The 26,064-nt window shown below is 40.5% G+C and overlaps 1 protein-coding gene across 3 annotated transcripts in view; it reads right to left on the bottom strand.

Annotated features, from left to right (window-relative positions):
* Positions 1-26,064, bottom strand: part of LOC124797877 (aldehyde dehydrogenase, dimeric NADP-preferring-like) — a 201,924-nt gene that overhangs the window by 67,525 nt on the left and 108,335 nt on the right. The window contains exons 1-3 of one of the 3 annotated variants that reach the window (XM_047260969.1): positions 23,946-24,033; positions 2,964-3,007; positions 2,362-2,505 (exon numbers count right to left, since the gene is read on the bottom strand). In XM_047260969.1, coding sequence (XP_047116925.1) covers positions 2,362-2,505; positions 2,964-3,007; positions 23,946-23,991 — 234 coding nt within the window. In that variant the 5' untranslated portion in view covers positions 23,992-24,033. Of the gene's footprint in view, positions 1-2,361; positions 2,506-2,963; positions 3,008-4,838; positions 4,940-23,945; positions 24,034-26,064 lie in introns of those variants that run through there. The other 2 variants (XM_047260970.1, XM_047260968.1) reach the window with 2 other exon arrangements.

Raw genomic sequence — 26,064 nt, 5'->3', positions numbered from 1 at the left:
GCTATTTGTTATTATCCTTATGGCTCTTTTTTGTACTTTGAACACAATTTGTATGTTACTGGCACTTGTTCCCCAAAACATGATCCCATAGCTGAGGACTGAGTGTAGATATCCGTAATATGTTATTTTAAGACAGGTATTATTGCATACCGGTGCAAGGATTCTAAGAGCATAGCATGCTGTGGATAATTTCTTTGCCAAAATGTTGACATGGTTTGTCCATTTCAGTTGGCTGTCTACATTCATCCCTAAGAATTTGGTACTTGTTACACATTCTAATTCATTATTATTAACTTTTATTCTAGTGGCATTGTGTTTTTTGTTCAATTGGAAGTTAATATAGTTAGTTTTCTTTACATTTAGGGTTACTTTATTTTTTAATGACCAGTTGTGGACATCATTGAGAGCCTCGTTTGCTCTTTCTGACAGTTGTGTTGGATTTTCACCTGTTATTACTATCAGCAAAAAGTATTTTTTCGCCATGTCTGATACTTTGTGGGAAGTCGTTAATGTATATAAGAAACAATATTGGGCCTAATACACTTCCCTGTGGGACGCCTATATTCACATTTTCTGGGTCAGACAGGTGTTTTATAAGGGAATTGTTTGAAACTTGTGATATCTCAACTCGTTGAACTCTGTTTTCAAAGTATGATTTGAACCACTTCTTTGTCACACCTCTTATTCCTATTTGCCCTAATTTATGAAGTAAGATTTTGTGGTCCATGTTTAACTTACTGACACACTAAGTTTTTGTGCATATGTAATTTTTCTTTATAATTTTACTAAAGTGCTAATAATGTATGGTGATTAGCTGACTGTTACTTTTTATATAAGAACCAATGCAAGGCGAGATTGTGAGAGATAGTTTAGTTCAGAAGTTCCAGGGTTTCTGTGACTGGGCAGAGAGGCACAATGGATTATGTGAAAACTATATTTATGGAAGAATATACAGATTAATTACAAAAAATGGTGTGTTTCGTTCCATAGTCTGAATTACAATCTGATCTCTCCTGGACCATAGACAATGGGCTGAATTTCATCAGTTAAGTATTTCACAATTCCTGTATATTTCTCCAGTCATAATATAAGGAGGAAATATTATTATTTTGTTTAAGTGATTGCACTGTTGCAGTTATGAAAGTGACTGTAGATAGGAAGGTACAGCAGGTGTTATTGATCCTTCATTTTACAAAAGAAAAACTCTAAAAAGATTTTTTTAATAAAGGATGCTCCTAATGCAAATACATACTACACAATTAAAGGTTACTTAGAGAACTCAGAGTAGGGGTTAGTAAAAAGAGTACTAATTAGAACATCTTTATTACATTAAAAGATGCTCTGCTGGCAATTATGATTTGGGCCACAGTTTCCTAAATCAGTTCAGGCATGTGCCATATGCTTTCTGAAAGAAGGCTACAGCTGACCACTTATTGTCACCTCACGAAACAAGAGTACACATTCATGTCTGTCCACGTGACACGTTTTTCCTTTTGTTAAGTTGACAGACGCAATATCATTCTAAAATTGTCCTTGGATTACTAAATTACTTATAACAATATAATTTTGTGGAAAATAAGGCATACATGTACAAGTTTGGTTGAAAGCGTCCAGATTTTATAGAGTTATGATGGAACATACACACTTCACATTTCCTGAATATGTTTGCTTACAGCTGTGTAACTGATTAATTGCCATCAAGAACTAATTTATAGTGGACCATGAACCATATGTCTAGAAGAACAAATTTTAAACAAAATTCAAATACAGTTTATTCCCTATCATACAATTTCTGAGGCTAAATTATCAAAGAATGTATAGCTGTGTACTCTGTTACTTTATGAGGCAATTGAAGGCATTTAGGATAGTTTAGCTTATTTTATCTTTTAAGATTATATTTCTGAATACATGTCTTCTTTCAGACTGTACTGCTTCATTCATGAAAACTTCAGAATAGGTTTCATCCTTTCATGAGGGTATTAAAAATTCTGTTTTGGTTTTATGTTCATCTGGATTAGATCAAAATTAATGAGAATGAAACGTAATAAAAAATAATGCAGAGCTCCCCGTCCCGATAAAGAATTTCCTGTCAGAAAAAAAGGAAGTGTGATTGGTACAAAAAACTTTTAAAATGTAAGAATTTACATCAAAGGTTCTGACTAACATTGCCTGTGCCACTTATACAGATGTATTATTTTCTCCTTTCTTGATAAAGGAAATCTTAAAAGTTCTATATGCAGGATCATTTGGAATCATTGTCTTTTTTATTATACATCATTTTCCTAGCTGTGTTAAAAATATACTTTACAGACCCAGTTTTTATTTTTGTGTTTGCAAACTAAGTTGCAATAAAGGACTTACCTTCCTCAGATCTGAAGATAATGCAGCAACAATAGCATCCTCATTCTCCTCATACAATTTAAGGAGCTGCTTTAGTTGTTTTTCACGAAAATCTGCAGATCTTGTTTTTCCACTATTAAAGGCATCACGAGCCCTCTGTACAACCTGCCACAGGAAAGAAAATAGAATGCAGTGTACAAAAAGTAAACTCTGAGACATTGAGGAAACTTCAGAGTAACAACATGCACATAAAATTAAAAACTAGTAACTTCAAAATGGAAATAAGTAGCAATTAACAAAAAATGCAGGTTGACATGTGCTGGGATAATCTGACATAAAAAATACAGTATTTCCTCATGTTATCACATGAAAGAAAAAGAAGAAGAAAAAAACACTTTCTTGGAGAGAAGGAATATCATGACTTCTCACATTGACATATATCTAAGTTCATTACTTCAGTAATAGTATCAAACAACAGTGATATATTGGCAGTGTTGACATTAGAAGAAAAGGCCTTTTGGTGAGGCTAGGAATGAAGAGATTACAGGGAATCCCACAATGTTAATTGATCTATTCACTAAAAGTGATTATGAGAAGAAATAAATGTTAAACGTCACACTTACATTTGAGAATAATGTGTCCGATTGTTTCCCATTGGGTACTGACACTGTAAAAAAAGGGCAAGTTAAATTAGCTGTCAGCAAAATAACAGGATATTATTTCTCAACAGGTCATTATTATAAGTAAATAACAATTTGTTTCTCAAAACAAGCTTTCAGATAATGTTTTGTATATTGATGCCAGGTTAGTGGGAAATACATCTTCTGCTATTACTGGCAGTAACAGAATGGAGAAACTACAAGTGCGACTGCACAAAATAGCTCCTTCTGTAAGGTGATTGGACAAAAGCAACCAGACATCAAAGAAGCAACATGGAATGCTCTACATAACATTTTGAGACATGGAATATTGGTTCTGTATAGCCATATTAAGGAGATATGAGGCAAACTAGCATCAGCAATGTGATCAGTTTGCTGTATCTGGCATTGATTTCAATTTCCATGTACTGTACATGAGTCTTCTGAGGATCTCTGGTTTCAGGAAGGTAGTGTCATGACTCTATGAGGTGAGAATCTTAGTTCTAATCATCAGTTTCATTTTATTAAGGATGACTGGTTTTGTTATTTCACAAAACTATCAAATGCAAACAATAAGTATGCATCATCTCCAGAAATAAAGATCTGACAACAACCCGAGATGATTATTACTCACATTACCCTGGAATGTGATGTAGAATACCATTGAACTTCAGCGTGCCTTCCAGACACCATCAGGATGAAGATCATCAACAGTAACTGGATATAAGTCTATGATATGCTTGCAATTAATATGCACCATAGAGCCCGAAGACATTGGTTGGAGGAATGTAAAGAACAGGGGCAAACTAAATAGAACCCTCTCTAGTTTTCTGATGAGTTGTGATTCAGTGTCAAATGGAGGTCAACAGGATTCTGCTGAACGGAGTGTGTAACATACATGTTTTTTGCGAATACTGTGCATCTCATCATTGTAATGATTGGTTGTGTGAACACAAACTCTGAATGAGTGGACGGACATCCATGCTATTCCAATTGATCCTTTGGTGGCTCAGAATTGTAGGATGAAATTTGTTGATCTTTTATTAGATATGCTGGTGACTCTCCCTGAGCCATTCAGTTGGAAGAAAAATTGGCTTCTTGTTCTTTCATCTCAATAGACAGGAATTTCGGAGAACATGAATCAGAAGACGTCACAATATTGTATGGTGTATGAAAGTATATACTCCTCTGTAAGCTTCAGTGTGAATTAAATGTTTATCTTTACACATCAGTATTGAAAATAATATAATCTCATCTCATTCTCATGTTATTTTTACCTCTGATGCAAAAAAATTATTGTAAATAACCAAAAGATTAACACACACTGTTGTAGCAGCAGAATTTATACACTAACTGTCTGTGCTGCATTACATGGGTGACATATGCATGAGCTTTCATAGACAAAAAATGATGAAGTAATGTTACAGTTATTTGGTATGGTACTGGTAGTTGAGACAGTGCTCTGATTGGAACTGATGTTACTGAGTGAACCAAAGAAAGCTATCAACTGTGGCTTTGTTGTGGGAGTTACAGTGTCAGTGGTATTCAGCTTATAGTCAGCTAAAGCAAGTAATGTATAATAAGTTGGACTTCTATAAATTAATGCTAATCATGAACTATCACAGACTTGTAGTGATTAACTTTTCTCCAAAGGAGGAGTAATTTGGTTTGTGTACTTTCAATAAAACTGTTATACATTGTTTACCTGGGCAGTGTTCTCACTGTGCCCTATCTCGTGCAAGACTTAGCATTTGTTACCGCTAGGATGGAATATGTGTACCCAACTGTCCGCGTGTAGTCTTTATTCATGTGAAAGTCAATAAAAGTTTTTGAAATGTTTGTGAATTGTGTAACATTTACCGAGTAGGCTGTGGGAAACCCCTAAAAACCACATCCAAGGTGGCTGGCACACAGACCCTCATCACTAATTTGCCAGGCACATTCGATCCAGGGCTGGCACACCTCCCCATCCAGGAAGTGGCGCTGTAACACAAATGGTTGAAAGCCTCTTAAATTCATCAATAAAAATTGTGCACTACTAACTTTCATGGCATTGGTCCTTGTCTTGGCATTTCTCATTTTTGAGACAGTTCTTCTTGACAGTTCCTTTTAGTGACATATCAATGAATGAAGCTTTGAAGCATAAATTGTGGTTTCTCTTGTGCAATTTACAGCACTGTCAGGCTTTAGACACATATGGTCATTCTGAGTTAAAAATCGATATGAGCAATAAAAGTTATTCCTTGCCTGATGTTTGACTTTTACCATTGCGATCCCGTCAGCCTGAATACAGAATTACTGATTGTTTTAATTTGAAGTTTGACTTTGGATAACAAATAACAAAAGAAATATTTTTTTCGTGTGACATAATCAAAAATTAAGTTTTCGGATTTTCTTCCGTTACTTGTACTGTGGAGCCTCGTTTCTTGCCAAATTTTGTGATTCTAGGCCAACGGCAAGTACACTGTCAGGTTTTAGACACATATGGTCATTCTGAGTTAAAAATCAACTGTCTATAGCATAACTGATAATGACTAGAAGACACAACTTTCTCAGGACCCACTGTCTTCTATCTTACTAGTGCGTTTAGGTGAAATATTTATATTGTTTCCATGAATGTATTGCTGAGACTCAGAGAGAGGGCAAAAATATGGAAACAGCAAAAACACAACACATTGCCGTGCCTAACATGGTGTAGGAAAACTATTGGCTCTCAAATCGCCCTTGAGTCCTATATGCTTTTCATCGGAAGCTTTTACCATTCTTCCTGATAAATAGTGGCAGGTTCAGGTAACAGTTGTGGAGATGAATAGTGACACGCGCCCTTCTCTCCAAAATAGACCACAAAGCTCAATAATATAGAGATTTGCTTGGTCAGTATACGCACTTCCGGCCGAAATGAGACGCAAGTAGTAAGCGACTTGCCGCCGTCCGCAGCACGCTGTATTAGCTAGCCTGGCCACGGGCACGAATACGTCTCTTTTCTTAGCTTACCATGGAGCCTTTCGATATGATCATAATTAGGATGTCAGACACAGTGATGATGGGTGCGCGTAGCGTGCGTGTTTTGTAATGACCCCTTGTTAATAAAACTGTATAAACTTACTACTCGTGTTCGCGTATTGGCGTGCCTCAAGGACCCATCGCTTACAAATCCTGACAAATATTTCGTCTAATTATCATCCAGGGCAAGAACATAAACAACCCCCTTATAAGATCTTGTAATTGTGGTGGCCATGTGACAAATGCTCATGCTCACAAAACCAGTCCTGGATGATGCGAGATGTGTAAACAGGGCTGCTGTCATCTTGGAATACAGTATCACATTGAGGAACAAATATTGGACCTGATCAGCCAAAATGGTAACATAATCCTAGAGAGGAATGCGACCTTGCAGAATAACCAAGAGGGCCCCGGAATATCACGATGTGGCTGTCCAAATCATCTCTGAAGCTCCGCCATGTTTCACTCTTGGGACATAAACTAGGCGGAACAGTGTGATTCATTCGGACAAATGACTTCCTTCCATTGCTTCACAGTCCAGATTTTATGGCTTCGACACTACGTTTTCCTATTCAGAACATGTGTACCACAGGTGAGTGGTTTTGAAATTCCAGCTCGCGCTGTAGTTTCCAGCTTGTGGAGCTCTCTTCGTATTGTTTTGGCGCTGACAGGGTTCGCGAAAGCGACAATCAGTCCTGTAGTGAATTTAGCAGTTGTCGTCCTCATATTTTTTTTCACAATCCTCTTCAGTAATTGTCACGATCACTCAACATGCACTTTCGTCCGCGTTGTGACTTGCGGATGATGTTTTCCCTGTGTGCGGTATAAATCTTTGATACGCTGCCTCTTGAGCACTCCAAATACTTCGGCTACCTTGGTTACGAAAGTACCCACCATATGAACACCAACAAGTTCGAGTCACTGAACTCATACTACACAGAACACTGTTCTGACTACGTCTGGCGCTTGCAACGCATTGAGGACATGGTACAGGTGCCGATTGTGGTCAATTACAAAAGCGCAACCTGCATTAATGTTCAAGCATACTTTTCTGGCCGTGTTCCCATATTTTTGTCCAGTCCTTGTATGTTACCAATGTCAATATTTTCGAACCACAAGTTTTATCTTCCTCGTTGTTATTTATTTTTAGGGGTCCGTGCCTCAATCGGTAAAAACGGAACCGTTAGAGGATCGCTTTGGTGTTCGTTTGTCATTCTGTATGTCAGACAGTTGAAAATCCTTTTCCCGAGGAACAAATAAACGTACCATGTTGAAATCCATGTCACATACGAAGGTCTGCAGGCTCTTGGCAGTGTAATAAATGAAAGCACATAAATCAATTCAGCTAATAGCCACAGCCATTTATATCACATATTTTGACACTCACAAAGTCACTCAGCAAAACCTGTAGTGTAGTTGCCGTTGGCCTAAAATCATAAAATTTGTTAAGAAACACGGCTTCACAGTAAAAGTAAAGCACGAAAATCCGAAAACTTACTTTTTGATTATTTCATACAAAAAAAATATTTCTTTTGTCATTTGTTGTCCGATGTCAAACTTGAAATTAAAACAATCAGTAATTCTGCTGACGGGATCGCAATGGTAATAGTCAAACATCAGGCAAGGAATAGCTTTTAATGCTCATACTATGCGTTTCGGAATTTATCCGTCATCAGATGTTTATTTCAGATACAACTTGACACACTATAGCTCCGTGCAGTAATCGCTCCTAATGATCGATAAATTGCGAAACGCGTCGTATGAGCAATAAAGTCATTCCCTGGCTGATGTTTGACTTTTACCATTGCGACCCTGTCAGCCTGAATGCAGATCTGCCGATAATTATAATTATGATCGCCTGCGTCCTGCATGATTTTGCGTCGCATTTGTATTATTGAAATTAAAACATTCTCGAAAAACTTGAACTCCCTGAGACTGATGTCAGTATCAATGTCGACAACAGACAAAAACGTTCGAGATTCTCAATTCCCAGAATAAATGAACCATCTATACACATAATTAAGTTGTTACGGAACCCTCAGTGCGTGATTCCTACTCGCAACTGGCCAATTTTTTATTTTATTCGTTAGTCAGCTTTCACTCACTCGGAGCAGCACACACCTGACGAAAGATTTAGGAACAGGACCGACCCGAGGGGCTGGCGATATAATCGCTACCATGGGAGGAGACACAGAGGGTGTACATAAAGTTACTGAGAAATAGAAATAAGAACGAAATACGGTTTAGAATTAGCTGGGAGAGTTTCGTGATTTCTCCTACCCCTCGCATCCCTATCTTCTGTCTGCAAAAAGCAATCTTTCCTTAGGCTCTTGATTATGATGCAGGATGTTGTCAAAGTGTCATTTCGTCCATGCAGCATAATAAAGAAACGACCATTGCCCAGCAGACGTCTATGAACAACACGGTATATGTGGACAATTGGCAAAAGTGCATTTGACTCACACAGCTGCCTGCTGAATACAAAGCTCGCTCACATTCCATAATGGGGTTCTTGCTCCTAATTCGCTACGGTATTATACAAGGTCCGTAAAAAAATTTATATTATAGAATATTAAAGACTGGCTAGCGGATGCTGAAACACATACGCTACTTGATCGAAGGCTGCCGATATTTGCCGATCGTAGGCTGAAGCGAGACTTCTTTCAATTAGATGCTTCAAATTATTTCATAGAATAATAAGTTAAATGGAAGACAGCTCTCACAAATGTCATTCGACTTTATTTCTTCACAAAATGCCTGAAGTGAGAGCCCTGTATCAAAATCTGAAAGATGTGGAGCCTATTTTGGTGCCAAATATACCAGAATTAGTTAACGAAATACCTGCTTTCAAATTCCAAGAGAAAGAGCTGATGAAGAACATTGTCAGGGCTTCTCATTTGCATATTTTGAAGGCTGTTTCAAAGTATGGGTTAATGAATGCTTATCCAAACATCAAAATAGGTACAAGGGCATTAATTTATGAGATTGCCATTGATAGCAGCATCTCTTGAACGCAGCAAATAAAAGATGAGACGATGAAACTGTTGTTAAAACGGAGTCAAATTTAGCTATCCTGTCGACAGAACACGAAGCAGCACCGTTTGCTTCGTTCAAAGCAAAGAAATGTAAAGAGAGTTTATAATGAAATAACAGTTCTTCGAAAACGATATTCTCTCAGCTCTTAATTATAGCCCTTTTTTTCTAATTAGTAATTTATGCACTATTAGTAATTTGTGAGCAAATAAAAACTGTTTTTTATTATACATCATCTACAGTAGCCGCCATAAACAGATTGAGATGTTATTTTACTTTTAATTTGTGTAGAAAGTTTATATAATTTGCAATTTATTGACTACGGTGAAACATTTAGTTTCTTGTGTGCAATATTTTTCAACGTCTTCATTTAAGTAATTTGCTAAATATGCAAAGAAAAAAGCCAGAAAGCTGATTTTACAGGAAGAGGGTGCACAGCTTTGGCAGTACTATAAAGGGCGTAGGATCACTTCGGGACAGCTCTCACCTTTGTGTTCATGCATTTGTTCGTTAAGGTACTTCCTTTGTCTTGCATAGCACATTTAACAAGAGTTCTTCTCTTTTTAATTTCCTGAAGCATTTGTTATCTTTGGACATAATATATAATGATGCACAGTAAATAGCAACACGAATATACCTGACCAGTTTTTAATGTTGCAAGGTTTCCGTTTGCATGTGGCGCTATCTGAAACCATTGGTTTATGAAGTACCAATGAACGTGCTTATGGAACTAGTTGTCAGAACAGAGGTTTTATGCTTCTTGAGGGAAAGTGTCATCAAATGGTGCAGCAAAAAATGTATCATCATCTCAAAGAAGTGAAAGATGTCGCAAATTTACACCTGAAATGAAAAATGATCTGAGCTCTTTTGTTGCACACGTAACATTTATTTAGATTTGAAATATGTACGAACATCGGTGTCCGTAGAAATTTATTTGAGGGAGGGAGAGGCACTAAAATTGCTATTAATAATATATAAATGACATGGTCGGATTAAATTTTTCTACCTGGATTTCTGTAACTTTCTGTTGAGGTCTATAGTTGCAAATACCTTAGCCACGCAGAGCGTCTGTATTTATTCAAACCCGCAGGGTTCTCTCAAGTATGAAGGACGACAACCGCTGACCTTTCAATCCAGTCCAAAGCCTTCAGCTTCTGAACTACTTTTAACCGCAGAATGTGTCACACGGCGTAACATTCTACTGTCCAGTCGGTATCAACACAACTTGGGTGTACCATAGTGTGGGAGTTACATTTATACAGGGTATACAAAACCTTTGGGTCAAAATTACGCAGACTGTAGAGGGTTGTAAAACGAGATACGAACCCAGTGGTTAAAAATTATTATTTCAAATGGTACGAAGTCTTGGATGAGAAATACACGCGATGCACGTGTAGATAAACTGCTTCGGTAGGTAAACTGCTTTGGTAAACTGATCGCTGGATAATCTTTAACATCTTGAAAAATAGTACACAATCGTCTGTGATATGTCGACGGTGGAGTTAACGTATTTTTACAGTTCGAGTATGGTTGTAGAGTATTACTCGTTACTGTAAAGTACGGAAATGCATTTCATGTATACTACAGTATGATGTAGTGCCTACAATGAATAGAAATTAGCGAGAAACTGGGTTGTTCAGTACACGGAAAACTGTTCAAGTTTCTCGACAAAAGGTTGTTCGGGGAGTACATTTTGAGAACATTATATTGGGTTTTGTGATGGAAAATTCATCAATAAGCACCAGTCAACTTTCCCGTGAAATTTACAGTTCTAGGAGTGCAGTACGGAGTGTACTCATGGAGCGCAATATCTATCATGAACAACGTTGCAAGCAATGAAGACAAATGATTTTGAACCTAGGGTTCAATTTTGTCAGTGGGTTATTCAGCTCAGTACTGCTGTCCGAAACTTCTATGTTTATATTGTTCGGGAATGAGTCTGCTTTTAACCGTGATGCTATTTCAACTGCACCATATGTTATGTCTGGACCGATGGAAATCCCTGCACCACGCTCGTCTCAGATGGGCAACAACGGTTCTCTATCAACTTGTAGACAAGATTTGTACACGATCAAATCAAATGGCTCTGAGCACTATGGGACTTAACTTCTGAGGTCATCAGTCCCCTAGAACTTAGAACTACTTAAACCTGACTAACCTAAGGACATCACACCCATCCATGCCCGAGGCGGCAGGATTCGAACCTGCGACCGTAGCGGTCGCGCGGTTCCAGACTGTAGCGCCTAGAACCGCTAGGCCACCCCGGCCGGTTGTACACGATCAAGTCACGAACCTTACCTGCTATCAATCTGTTTCAACGTTATATGTTATCTGGTGTTCTTTGAGATGTGTTGCCACAGATGTTTGGGATTGTACCTCTTAACGTCCGCGAGACGATGTGTTTTAAACATACTGGTGTACCGTCCCTGTTAGAGACTAGTGTCCATGAGCACATGAACATACACACCATGATCATTAATTTGGAAAGAAAGTCCTGCCTCACGGCCGGTGTGAGTGACCAGATACAGCTCCTATGGATTTCTTACTAAGACGTTGCTTGAAGCAGTTTGTTGTCTGAAATCCCGATAGAATTTGAAGAGGAAGTGGCTAGCAGGTATGTCTGGATTGATGGAAATCTCTGCGCCACACTAGTCTCAGATGGGCAACAAGTTGTATAACAGGCAACAGAAGTGTTGCTGAAAAAAATTATGTGCCGCTGAAGTGCGTGCTTTGAGACAAACGGTCGTAACTTTGACCACTTATTACGAGAATAAATGAACTGTCTAACATCTTTGTGTTTCTGACCCTAGTGTATAAGACACACTGCACATACGGCATATGACTGCTTTTAAATTACACAGCTGGCACGGCCCACGTTCATACAAATAGGTCTTCAGAGAAATAATGCATTTTCCAAGGCGAAATTGTCAGTCAGTGTAGGAAATTAATTCTTTTCGAAAGAAAATGTTACACTTCACACTTCATCACCGTCAGAATCAGTAGCTAATGGATTACAGGATGAAGTTAACAATACACCGCGCGAAAAAAATCAAGTGGATATCCGAAGAGATGAAACCAGGCCAATAACTATAATCTATGAAGTTTGGATTTGAATTCGAGAGGAGCAGTGTTTAGATTCCCATCTAACAGCCCACATGTAGGTTTTTCGAAGCTTGTCCGAATCGCTTAATGCCAATGCCGGAATAGTTTCATCGAAAGGTTAACCTCTCATATTTTCTTCTATAATCCTAGTGAGGTTGTTCCTGAATGCACCTTTCGCTCATAGTGGAGACTGTAACGTACTTTTATTATTATAAGTTTTCGACATCCATCACAGTAAGTGCAAAACTTTAAAAGCATAAATACAGCCGCAACGGCAGCTCTCTAGATGTCCCTGGAACGAACACCTGTCAACTTTTGCGTTACGGATAACATAAGGGACGTTCAATGAGTAATTTAACAAATTTTTGCCTGAAACTAGGTCGATTTTATTCAGGATTCCAATAAAGCAGCGCACTCTTTTGGCTATAAAACCTTATTTTTCAAGATAATCTACGTTCAATGTGACGCCCTTACGCCACCTTACCGGGAGGACCCGTATGCCAGCATGGTAGCACTCTACTGGTCGACGACGGAGCCAGCGTCTTGCTGCATCAATAACCTCCCTATAATCCACGTACTGCTTCCCGCAGAGTGCATCCTTCATTGGGCCAAACAGATGGAAGCCGGGAGGTGCGTAATTCAACCTGCAGGGTGGGTCAGTAAGAGCAGTCCAATGAAATTTTGTGATCTCCTCTCGGATGCGTAAGGCCTTGCGTTGTCATGGAGAAAGAGAAGTTCGTTTGCATTTTTGTGGCAACGAACACACTGAAATCATTTCTTCCACTTCCTGAGTATAGTACGACACACTTCAGAGTTGATCATTGAGCCAAGAGGGAGGTTATCAAACAGAATAGCCCCTCCGGAGTCCCTGAAGACTGTCACCTTGACTTTACCGGCTCAGGGTGTAGCTCTGAACTCTTCTTCGGAGGGGAGGTTGTGTGGCGCCATTCTATGGATTGCCGTTTTTGTTTCCAGTTCGAAGTGAGGAACCCATATTTCAACACCTGCGACGGCAAAAAACTGTCACGATCAGCCTCGTAATCCGCAAGTAATTCCACACAGATAGTCCTTTGTTGCTCTTTATGGTCTTCTGTTAGAAGGTAAGGAACCCAGGGGGACACATCTTTCAGTACTCAACTTCTGGACGAGTGTGTCAGCGCTACTAACAGAGACGTCCAGTTGAGTAGCGAGGTGTTTGATTGTGATCGCGCTTGAGAGCGCCCGTGCTTTTTAACATTGGAGGAGTCACAGCTGTGTGCAGGTGGCACGGGAGATCCGATAGGTCTACGCGACCTTGTTGCGATGATGACAGACGCCGCCCCCAACGACTCTTCGTGCCGCCAAAAGAAACTCAGTGACAGCTCTCTGCTTGAAACGCACATCCATTACAATGCCATTTTGAAGGCTACGTATAGCGCTGCCACCTGTCGGAACTTCGTGATACTATACGGGCCGAAGCGGGATGTCCCACAACAAACTCCGCATTTTTCAACCGAAATCTGCCGAGAGAGGAAAATGTGTTGCAGTATGTATTGAACGCCCCTCATATTACATTTGGGATATGAAAATGTAAACAAGCTAACTCACTTTTAAAAGTGTTTGTTGCACAGAAACAAATAACAAGGGTAGTGTATGGTGTCCGCTCTAGAACCTCTAGCAAACATCTACATCTTCATGGATACTCTGCAAATCACATTCAAGTGCCTGGCACAGTGTTCATCAAACCATCTTCACAATTCTTTATTATTCCAATCTCATATAGTGCGCGGAAAGAACCAATACCTACATCTTTCCGTACGAGCTCTGATTTCCCTTATTTTATAGTGGTGATCGTTCCTCCCTATGTAGGTCGATGTCAGAAAAAAAAATTTCACATTCGGAGGAGAAAGTTGGTGATTGGAATTTCGTGAGAAGATGCGGTCACAGCAACAAACGACTTTCTTTTAATGATGTCCAGCCCAAATCCTGTATCATTTCTGTGACACTCTCTCCCATATTTCCCGATAATACAAAACGTGCTGCCCTTCTTTGAACTTTTTCGATGTACTCAGTCAGTCCTATCTGGTAAGGATCCCATACAGCGCAGCAGTATTCTAAAAGAGGACGCGTAAGCGTAGTGTAGGCAGTCTCCTTAGTGGATCTGTTACATTTTCTGTGTGTCCTGCCAATAAAACGCAGTCTTTGGTTAGCCTTCCCCACAACTTTTTCTGTGTTTCTTTCCAATTTAAGTTGTTCGTGATTGTAATACCTAGGTATTTTGTTGAATTTACGGCTTTTAGATTAGACTGATTTATCGTGTAACCGAAGTTTAACGAATTCCTTTTAGCACTCATGTGGATGACCTCACACTTGCCGGCCGCGGTGGCCGTGCGGTTCTAGGCGCTTCAGTCCGGAACCGCGGGACTGCTACGGTCGCAGGTTCGAATCCTGCCTTAGGCATGGATGTGTGTGATGTCCTTAGGTTAGTTAGGTTTATGTAGTTCTAAGTTCTAGGGGACTAATGACCTAAGATGTTAAGTCCCATAGCGCTCAGGGCCATTTGAACCTCACACTTTTCGTTATTTAGGGTCAACTGCCAATTTTCGCACCATTCACATATCTTTTCTAAATCGTTTAGCAATTTGTTTTGATCTTCTGATGACTTTATTAGTCGATAAATACGTAAGACGGCTGCTCAGATAGTCTCCCAAATCGTTTCTATAGATAAGGAACAGCAAAGGGCCTATAACACTACCTTGGGGAACACCAGAAATCACTTCTGTTTTACTCGATGAGTCTTTCAACAGTTGGGCATACTGATAACTGCCTCGCAGCACGTTTCTTGCAGTTTGAAAACAGTATAACATTCATATAAATAAAGGTAGAAGGAGAAATGATTTACACTAACCACACACGCCCACCCACCCACACACGTGTGTGTGTGTGTGTGTGTGTGTGTGTGTGTGTGTGTGTGTGTGTGTAAAAGGGGGACAATGAATACAGTTACAGTTAAGTAGAAATCACTGTATGCATGTAAACACAACGTAAGAAGGACCTAAATGTTGCTAAAAAGGGGACTGATGACCTCAGATGTTAAGTCCCATAGTGCTTAGAGCCATTTGAACCATTTTGTTGCTAAAATTTCCGGTGACAAGATTCGCTATGACCAGTAAAACTGACTCGTTCCATGTCATAGCGAGTGATCGCAGTTAACCACGGAAAATGCAAATCTGTATTACTAAACGGCTAACCTGGTTTATGGTTCACATTTCCAGTTGCACTTTGCCTACCTAACGGTTTCCAGGGGCAACAAAAATTTTTACATATTTACAATATTTCTTATTATTCTTACCCGATTTAAAAATTTAAATTGTTGTCATAATCTACTCATTAAGAGCTACAGTCTTATTTTGTAGGTTCAACACAGTGAGACAAGTATCAGTTGGAAACTGTACATGCATCGTAAGGCAGCATACCGCACTGCGTGCAAAATGGCCGGCCTTTAGTTTTCCAGTATTTGAGAATGAGAGCTCTTAGTGATTTCCAACAAACTTTTTCACATAATTGAAAACCCTTAAAGAAACTTTTCTCAGAGACACCTCCCACCCCCCCACAAAATGATGAGCTAGCCCTTACGAAATTTTCTCTGTTCATACAATAAATCTCCAGAATCAGGCATGACGTTTTAATTTATTACTGTTTTACTACTTACTGTTTTCGCAACAAATTTTGCAGACAGTATGTACATATACCACTGAATGTACCTGCCAAATTATTTCATTGTGTCATTTGTTGTTCAGAAGACATAACGTCACAAACATTGTGATGCCTTTAAAACTAGTGTATGGTTACAACGGTCCAGACTACAGTGATCCAGTGTTTGACTATGATAGTATTTAGCGCCTTCCGACAAATTGGAATTAAGAGTCGAAATTGCAAGATGTTGCATATAAAGTCGCATTTCGGGTCAATGTTAATAATTTATTCCAACGCGCATCTAAATACTATCAGTGTAACACAAAGTGATAGTTTGGTATTTGTAATCCAACGATATTTAGAGATTATCAAGGTGTTTATAGCAACAATCTTAAAATAATATTAATCATATGAAACAAGCGATATAATTTTATTTTATCAAACGAACGGGTAATCACAAAACATACGAACAGAAATGCAGTAGATGTAGAATCCTTTTAATCACTGTGCGCCATGTTTTAGTTCCTAGTCGGAACAATAAAGACGCGAAAGTGATCCCCGGGATCTTTAGTTTAGTTTGATTGTTCAACAATGAAACATCACAATTCCAACAGCAGTACTTTCTCCAAAATTTCATAAAATTTGCAACAGATACAGTGAATGATTGGCAGGAATGTTATGCCACTGTGACAGCATATACATTAAAAGTTATTGCCACAGATGATTATGGATAAAATACTCGTGCTCATTTCTTGGAAGAGTAGCTTTGGGTGGAATCACGCGTTCGCCGATTATAATAACATTGATTAATTAGTACAACTATCAGAGTTTGCCACAGGAAAAGATCAGACCTGCAGAAAAGAACGACTGACAAACGTCAAAAAAATAACTATACTTGGCTGCACTATTTTATACTGTATTATTGTTTTGCTTCATTTAACCAGCTTGAATTGTGCGTAGGCACAAATCAAACAATTACTGTACAAGGACTGACAACATATTGAGCAAGCTTGCATCATCAGAGAAGTGTAACTGTGGAATGTGGTTAGTGATACACGAAGTGTGATTGGAATTGCTCTAGGCTCCACTTCACTAACCTGTCAGCAATTTTCCACACAAATAGGAGTATCTTATCTCGGCAGTGACTGTCTTTTAGTATTCAGTCATACTTGTAGCAAGTTTGAAATCATTCCACACGTCGTAAGCTATGGTGGATTATATACACAGGCATACACCTTTGTGTACGTGTACTTCCTAATGTTTATACCGTCGTATGGGAGCCAGTGTTTTCCTGATTTGACAAATTTATATTTATTTAAACTCTTTTGGCCCGATTCACTACTTATCGCCTCAAACGTTAGTTAACCAAGGACAGAAAGTCGTGTGCAGCATCTGTTTGTGCATAGTGTAAACTTTGTTCTCTGCGCTATCGTATTTGAAATGTTTGCCTATATGAGTGTAGAAAATCGCCTAAAACCAAGCTCAGGTTGAGCGCCGTACCAGACCAACTGTCTGGATTTGATCCGCGCCCAGCTATACACGCAGTTACCCAATTATGTATGTACAGAGATGTACAGGATGAAACTGAACTCCACCAACAAAATTATGGTTCGTGTTTGGGTATATTTTCTGAACAGAGGACCCGTCGTCTACAGTTATATATAATATACCGGTAATTATGGTTTACGCGGATTGTTACAATACTTAATATTCTCCGCGAAAATACCTTCACAAAAGTGAAAAAATTGCTGATGATCTGCAATCATCAAGACGTGCAACATATCGCACCCCAGCAAGAAAAGTGACAAGTCTAAAAAACACAGCAATTTTTAGTTTATGTCACTGAAAAATGTGCGAAGTGCCGCAGACTGCACGAGAAAGTTATGATCTCTATCTAGCAGTTTGTCCACTTGAGGGCAGCTGCGTCAGTTTTGTTTAGACTACTACATGATTCACTACGGCAAGAACAGTATCGCTGAATGACTAGTCCACGTTCGAAGTAGCGGTCGATTCCGCATTACTCAGCGGTGTCCGGATACTTCTGGTCTGATAGTGTAAAACCTACTGCGCAGGATAAACGCCAGTTACATCGGTCACATACCGTATTTTGTTCAGGGCTATCTGCTCGGTATTTTGATGTAAGGAAACCATGACCTCCGGTGGCTTACTATATAGTAATTTCCTTTCGTTTGATTTCTTGTCCCACGACGATCTTTTTATCTATATTGCATTAAAAATATCTGCGCAACATTGAAGTTTCGATAGTACAACAATAACGCGCACTTTACCCATCCATTTCAAGCTTGCATTCAGTGCTACTCGGCTCTATGGCGGGTTTGTTTTCTCCGCAGCAGTACACAGCGGTATGGGTAGGTTGCTGACGAAGAGTTGACCGATAGCACCCGTGCATGGGTTTATTGAATGCAGTGAAATATAGGCGCAACAACGCTATGATGAGCTGTTAGTGCAGCGACGGCAAAACTTTTACATCTGTACATACCTCAATCTGGCAAGAACAGTGACACAACACAAAAATAGAATACTTGAGAAAAATCGATCTTAAGAAGTCTATGAAACTTACACTGGAGTAGCATAAGCTTTCTAAAGAAATTAGCATTTTTGGCAGTAAGTTGCACTACATGCTATACAACAGTAATAACATGGAAATCCAGTTCTCGTCTCGTGGAATGTGAGGTGTTATCGGGTAATTATCAATTAGTTGTTTCAGTTATCACTCTTGCTATTCTAAAAACTTGTTTGGTCTAGTTATGACCCATCATGTAATTCTTTTGCCTCTTTCTCACCCCAAGTAGGCATTAAGTTCTTGGAGAAGGTTCAATGTGGGCTTTCCGTATAGCAGAAATTCTCTTTTTTTTTGTGGGCTGTAACGCACTGCATTACAGAGATGTTCAGTTGTTTTCTCCTGGTATTGTTGATCTGCGTTTTTTTCTTTTTTGACTGTATGTGGCTTTCATAAAAAGATTGAATGGGTCACTCTTCTGCACTTTGAGTACTTTTATGCCACGTTGTCCATATCAGTTATGCTCGCACTTCTCATTCCAGCACAGGTAGAGGCAAACTTTTTTTTTTTTTTTTTTTTTTTTTTTTTTTTTTTTTTTTTTTTTTTTTTACCATCGTCGTTTTAGCCCATCGGGACAGACATGCATGCATGCATGTCTGAAGGACATAATGTTTATACAGTGCCTGTATCTTACATTACAGACATTGTGATAATCAATGATATTAAAAATTACTTTCAAGTCAGCTTATACATGAAAAGTGTGACAACAACAATGTGCCACTCTTGTCTACACACGAAAACTCGCCAGAGTAACGAATACATCCGGGTTATTTCAACCCTTCTAAAGCTACCCATGTCGACTGCTGCTGATGTACTTGTGAAGTGGAAATGCGAAGGAACAACCACTGCTAAACCGAGATCAAGCAGACCTCGTGTACTGACGGACGGGGACCGTCGAACATTGCTGAGGGTGGTTATAAAAATCGCATGAAATCAGCGGAAGGAATCAGCTGTGAGCTCCAAAGTGCTGCCAGCAGTCCAGGTAGCACAATGACTGCGCGTAAAGAGATAAAAGGCATGGGTAAAATGGTCGAGTAGCTGATCACAAGCCACACGTTTCTGCAGTTAGTGCTTAGCGACACTGTAGGTGGAGTATGGAACTACGCCACTGGACTGTAGGTGACTGGAAACGAATGATTAGGGGGTGATGAGTCACGCTATAACCCGAGACCAGGGCCAGTTCGAGAGCCTTTTTCCACGCACATCTACATCTACATGGATACTCTGCAAATCTCGTTTAAGTGCCTGGCAGAGGGCTCATCGAACTACCTTCACAATTCGCTATTGTTCCAATTTCGTATAGCGTGGGGAAAAAAACGAACACGTAGTTTTTCCCTAGGAGCTCTAATTTCCATGATTTCATCATGGTGATCGTGTCTCTCTATGTAGGTCGGCGTCAACAAAATATTTTCGCATTCGGAGGAGGGAGTTGGTGATTGGAATTTCCTGACAAGATTCCGCAGCAACGAAAAACGCCTTTGGTTTAATGATGTCCACCCGAAATCCTGTATCATTTCACTGACACTCTCTCCCCTATTTCGCGATAATTCAAAACGTGCTGCCCTTTGAACTTCTTCGATGTATTCCGTCAATCCTACCTGCTGAGGATCCCACACCGTGTGGCAATATTCTAAAAGAGAACGGACAAGCGTAGTGTAGGCTGTCTCCATAGTAGATCTGTTACATTTTCTAATTGTTCTGCCAATAAAACGGAGTCTTTGGTTAGCCTTCCGCACAACATTTTCTATGTGTTCCTTCCAATTTAAGTTGTTCGTAATTGTAATTCTTAGATATTTTGTTGAACGTAGTGCCTTTAGATTTGACTGATTTATTGTGTAACTGAAGTTTAACGGAATCCTTTTAGCACTCATTTAGCACTCATGTGGATGACCTCACACTTTTCGTTATTTAGGCTCAATTGCCAATTTCCGCACCCTACATATATCTTTTCTAAATCGTTTTCCAATTTGTTTTGAACTTCTGATGACTTTACTAGGGTTGGGTTGGGTTGTTTGGGGGAAGAGACCAAACAGCGAGGTCATCGGTCTCATCGGATTAGGGAAGGACGGGGAAGGAAGTCGGCCGTGCCCTTTGAAAGGAACCATCCCGGCATTTGCCTGGAGCGATTTAGGGAAACCACAGAAAACTTAAATCAGAATGGCCGGACGCGGGATTGAACCGTCGCCCTCCCGAATGCGAGTCTAGTGTGCGACTTTACTAGTCGATAAATTATAGCGTCATCTGAAACAACGTAAGACGGCTGCTCAGATTGTCTCCCAAATCGTTTCTATAGATAAGGAACAGCAAAGGGCCTATAACACTACCTTGGGGAACACCAGAAATCACTTCTGTTTTACTTGATAACTTTCCGTCAATTACTACGAACTGTGACCTCTCTGACAGTATATCACGAATCCAGTCACATAACTGAGACGACATTCCCCAAGCTCGCAATTTCACTACAAGCCGCTTGCGTGGTACAGGGTCAAAAACCTTCCGGAAATCTAGATATACGGAATCAATTTGAAATTCCCTGTCAATAGCACTTAACACTTCTTGCGAGTAAAGAGCTAGTTGAGTTTCTCAAGAACTATGTTTTCTAAATCCATGTTGATTGTATGTCAATAGACCGTTTTCTTCGAGGAAATTCATAATGTGACTTAACAATTGTCGCTCCTCCCCCACCCCTTCTTTCCTTGTACAGTTTCACTTGAATCAGTTTTCGCTCTGATTTTCGTCAGTGTATACAGATCTTCCAACTGGACGCCATTCTCCATTTGACACCCCTGGCGTACGCCACTAATTGTAATACGTCCTGTACAGGAAAGCCGGCCGCTGTGGTCGAGCGGTTCTAGGCGCTTCAGTCCGGAACTGCGCTGCTGCTACGGTCGCAGGTTCGAATCCAGCCTCGGGCATGGAAGTGTGTGACGTCCTTAGGTTAGTTAGGTTTAAGTAGTTCTAAGTCTAGGGGACATGCCCGAGGCAGGATTCGAACCTGCGACCGTAGCGGTCGCGCGGTTCCAGACTGAAGCGCCTAGAACCGCTCGGCCACTCTGGCCGGCGGCTGTTGACAATCTGCGCACTATCTGTATGAGAAGTTAACAGTTGAGATACTCAGTGAACATGTGGGCCGGAATTCTTGGAGATCACCTTACTGGACCACACATCACTCCATGTTGAAGGGTGCATGGTATTTGAACTTCCTGAACAACTTCTCGCCTCAACTTCTGGAGGGCGTTCACTTGAAACTGTGCACCAGTTTGTGGCTTCATAACGATGGTGCTCCAGCACACTTCGATGGTCGAGGCATATGTCATAGACAACTTGTGTACTCAGCACCAGTAGGACAGTACCTGAGATCACTGAGAGCATCTTTACGGCGGTTGGTACCATAAGACGAGAGCGAGGAATCTTACAGAGAATCGGACAAAACGTGATTCTTCGTTGCGCAGTGTGTAACGAAGTCGAGGTATTGTGACTTTGAAATTTTCTCTACAGTAGCGAAGCGATGCCAAAGACCTTGCCGCAGTGGTAAAACCGGTTCCGTCAGATCACCGAAGTTAAGCGCTGTCGGGCTGGGGCAGCACTTGCGTGAGTAGCCATCCGGTCTGCCTAGTGCTGTTGGCAAGCGGGGTGCACTCAGCCCTTGTGAGGCAAACTGAGGAGCTACTTGATTGAGAAGAGCGGCTCCGATCTCGTAAACTGACATGCGGCCGGGAGAGCGGTGTGCTGACCACATGCCCGTCCATATCGCATCCAGTGACGCCTGTGGCCTGAGGATGACACGGCGACGGTCGGTAACGTTGGGCCTTCCAAGGCCTGTTCGGACGGAATTTAGTTTTTAGTGAAGCGACAGGGATTCGGTTTACAGTATTTGATTGTACTCTACTGCGAATAGACGTTTTCCGAACCACAGTATTCTGGTGTTTTATTTAGCCTACCGAATGTATACAAAGTGCATAGTGTTGCAAAAACTTTATTTCACATTTCCAGTTATAGGTAACTTATATCAAAACTACATCCACTACAGTCTCCCAATTTTTTAAAAAGCCATTCTGTTACTTGCTGAATACGGCATTAACAACGCCATCAGTGACTCTTTAACCCTATAATAAAGGGATGTTTTCTCGTCTTGTAATGTGCACACATTTATCTGCATTAAAAGCTAGTCACGAGTCTTCGTACTAGGTTGATATTTTGTTCATATAGGGATGGGTATTAACACAATTTTTTCGGTTAATACTTTCTCACAGATAACTGCGTCGTGTATGAACAGTCAGTGTTTGTACGGATACAAGTGTGATACCATTAGTGAGATATTGTATGAACAATAACAGCCGTTTCACAATATTCTGGGAAATGCATGAAATTACTTCGACGTCTGTAGACAACCCTCTACGCTGAATAACGTATATTCTTACAGAATGGTACGGAAAAGCAGTACATTTGTTCAACCAGTTCAACCAGTTACGGTGAAGTGACCACGTTATGGATTAACATTTAGTTAAAGCAATTATGATCTTTAAATACATGAAACTGCCTGGCGGATCAAAACAGTGTCCGGGACCCAGTCTCGAACTGGGGACCTTTGCCTTTTGCGGGCAACCGTTCTACCGACTTTTTTAAATGTAATTTGTTCGTTATTGTTCGTTGTATCTGGTCGTAGCGGACGTCACATGACACCCATTGAAATTCACTGTCGATACCTTCACACAGATTTTTTATCACAGAGACCAGCGAGCTCTCTGACCAAACACGCTGAGCTACCATACTGGCGTCTAAGCTAACCGAGCGCGACTCACAACCTACCCTCAGCTTTACTTCAGCCGTTACCTCGTCTCCTACTTTCCAGACTTCACAGAAGTTCTCCTGGGAAACTTGGAAGATTAGCACTTTGGAAGAAAGGATATAGCGGAGATATGGCTTAGGCACGGACTGGGGGATGCTTCCAGAATGAAATTTTCACTCTGCAGCGGAGTGTGTGTTGATATTTACAGAAAATACTTTGTGCTACGTTCTGCCGGTCTAAAACGTTTTCAGACCAGTCGCGAACCAGGCTAAGTACAAAGTGCGAAATGAATTTCCTTAGAAGCGTCAGCGTGGTACCAACACTGTTAAAAATGTACAAACCCCTAATCCACCGAGTGAACCTCTCTCTAGGGGTCCCAGGATATCAACGCCTCGACCCACTGGAATCGCCTTGAAGCCATCGATGGCTCCTTGTGGCATTCACACTTACTAGGCGAGTAGAACAGCTCTCCGCAGGTATCAGCGAAATTTTTGAAACAAAGAATACTCCTCAGAACACACAGTGCTGGTAACATCACGTTAACAACATTCGGACGTCTCCGTTAGTTGGTTTTACATACTCATGTAGAGTAAATGTACTATCAGCTATAAGACATGCCTTTCAAACACGTTATCCAGACATCGCAATCACATTTTAGTGTAAACTGAACTTTCTTCTAACGACTGGGACACTTTAGTATTGTCTCTTATGTTGACCACACTATAATAGCGCGTAGGTGATCGGGTCCGACAGAGTCGACAACAATGCAGTGTGCACCGCCTACCTGGAGCGGCCGCCGTGGACGCGACGTGAATGCGCACGCCAGCCATGGCAGTTCGCGACAGACTGCCGACTCCACCGCGGCGGCTGTCCGTGGCATATCGCTGGCGTAATTACCGGCCAGTTCGGGACTCGGCGGGCGACCCTCTCCCCACCCCCCCCCCCCCGCCCCCTCCCTTCCCCTTCTCACAACGCATTTCAGTTCGCCGGACCCAGATACTCTCACTATTAAAATTTCATGCCACGTGTCAACTGCAGTGTCTCTGAAACTAACGGTCTGGCTTGCGGCTAGATCGTGAGCTACTGTAATCGAGACAATAGACATTATGTAGGCGGCCAGGCGCGAGTTAACGACCTTAGAATGCAAATTCGCTCAGTGCTGCTCATAAGAAACTTAGGGCTAACTGAAGGTGTCCTCACTCCTGAACGCATCGCAGTGCTTCAATGAGCGTGGTCTTGTTTGAGATAGTATACCATTGCCTTTCCTCGATCTTTGAACTGACTTACTTATCCAGTCACATAGGGACCTACTGCGTAATGTGGACGCTGAATCGTGGTGTAACGTGACACTTTTCGTACAGAGCCATTGACAAAATGTTTCCGCCAAATTTGAGATTTTTTTTCCTCGGATTTCCCAAGATAACCTGGTCAGTGATTCCAACAAAGACGTTTTCTAGCTCCATTTTAAATGGTTCAAATGGCTCTGAGCACTATGTGACTTAACATCCGAAGTCATCAGTCTCCTAGAATATAGAACTACTTAAACCTAACTAACATAAGGACATCACACACGTCCATGCCCGAGGCAGGATTCGAACCTGTGACCGTAGCGGTCGCGCGGTTCCAGACTGAAGCGCCTAGAACCGCTCTGTTACACTGGCCGGCGCTTCATTTTAGATCGGAATTCATAGTGAAGGTACTCTTACTCTCTACTGAGTTAGTTGTAAGGTTCTTGGCACCCGCAGAAATTTATCTGACAGAGAGCACGATTCCAAAATTGCCAATTTTATAGGTCCGTGCCTCAATCAGGAAAAACGGAACCCTTGTAGGATCACTTTGTTTTCCATCTGGTACCTGTCTGTCCATGCGATTGTTAAGAAACCTTTTTCTCAGGAACGGGTGAGATAGCAAGTTCAAACTGCTGTCATATACTACAGGCTACAGTCCCTTGGCAGTGTATAAATTTTAAGCTTCTAAGTCAGTTCAATCAAAATATATGGCCGTTTATGTTACATATTTTGATACTCGATAACTCTCTTATCAGAACCTGTTGGGTGCTTCCCATTGACATACAATCATGAAATTTGGCCAGAAGCAAGGTTTCAGAGTGCAAGTAAAGCAAAAAAATCTGAAACGTGTTAAATTGTAATGATATTACATAAACACGTCTTCCGCCATTTGAACACACATTGCAGTGATGATCCATCAAAAGCATAACAGACGCATAAAACATAAAATGTTAGTTGTAGTCATGTTGTAGTAAGCAATTAAAAATTTTTTTAATAAATAGTTTCTCTGTGCATACATAAACTGAAGTCCCCTGTTCGCGTCGCGTACGGTAACTACTGTAGGTTCTGTGATAAGGTCTTGAAATTCCAGGGACCAATATTCTGCCAGTATCAGTATCGACAAAAAGATTCCTAGGATGGGTGACATGTGAATAGCAATGGTTCACAGTATAGCTATTCCCTCATGAAGCTGCTGTAAATAATTCTCTGTACTTCAACAGGAACAATGTTGTACATGATTACAACACCAGTAGAAAAAAATGACATTCATTACCCCACATTAAGGTTGTCTGTAGCACAGAGGTTCACAATGCTGCAACCAAAAGTTCTGATCACTTACGCATTGATATAAAATGCCTGACGACAGCAAAATAAAATTTGAAACAAAACTGAAAACGTTTCTCTTTGACAACTCATCGTATTCCACAGAAGATTATCTATTACTGTAATGTGTAAATGGCGATGGGTACGAATTACGGACCTACGTCTGTCTGTCTTTAATTTTTAAAAAAACTAAGAAAACAAAAATGACCAGCATGGAGGCCTATTCACGAAAAAAAAAAATTGGCGTGAGTAAACAATAACTCGTTCCACATCATTACGATTTATCGTGCA

This window comes from Schistocerca piceifrons, chromosome 5 (assembly GCF_021461385.2).
Source record: "Schistocerca piceifrons isolate TAMUIC-IGC-003096 chromosome 5, iqSchPice1.1, whole genome shotgun sequence".
In the NCBI taxonomy this organism is placed as follows: domain Eukaryota; kingdom Metazoa; phylum Arthropoda; class Insecta; order Orthoptera; family Acrididae; genus Schistocerca; species Schistocerca piceifrons.
Note: the sequence above shows the minus strand (reverse complement) of the source record. Positions and strands in the feature narration are given on the sequence as shown.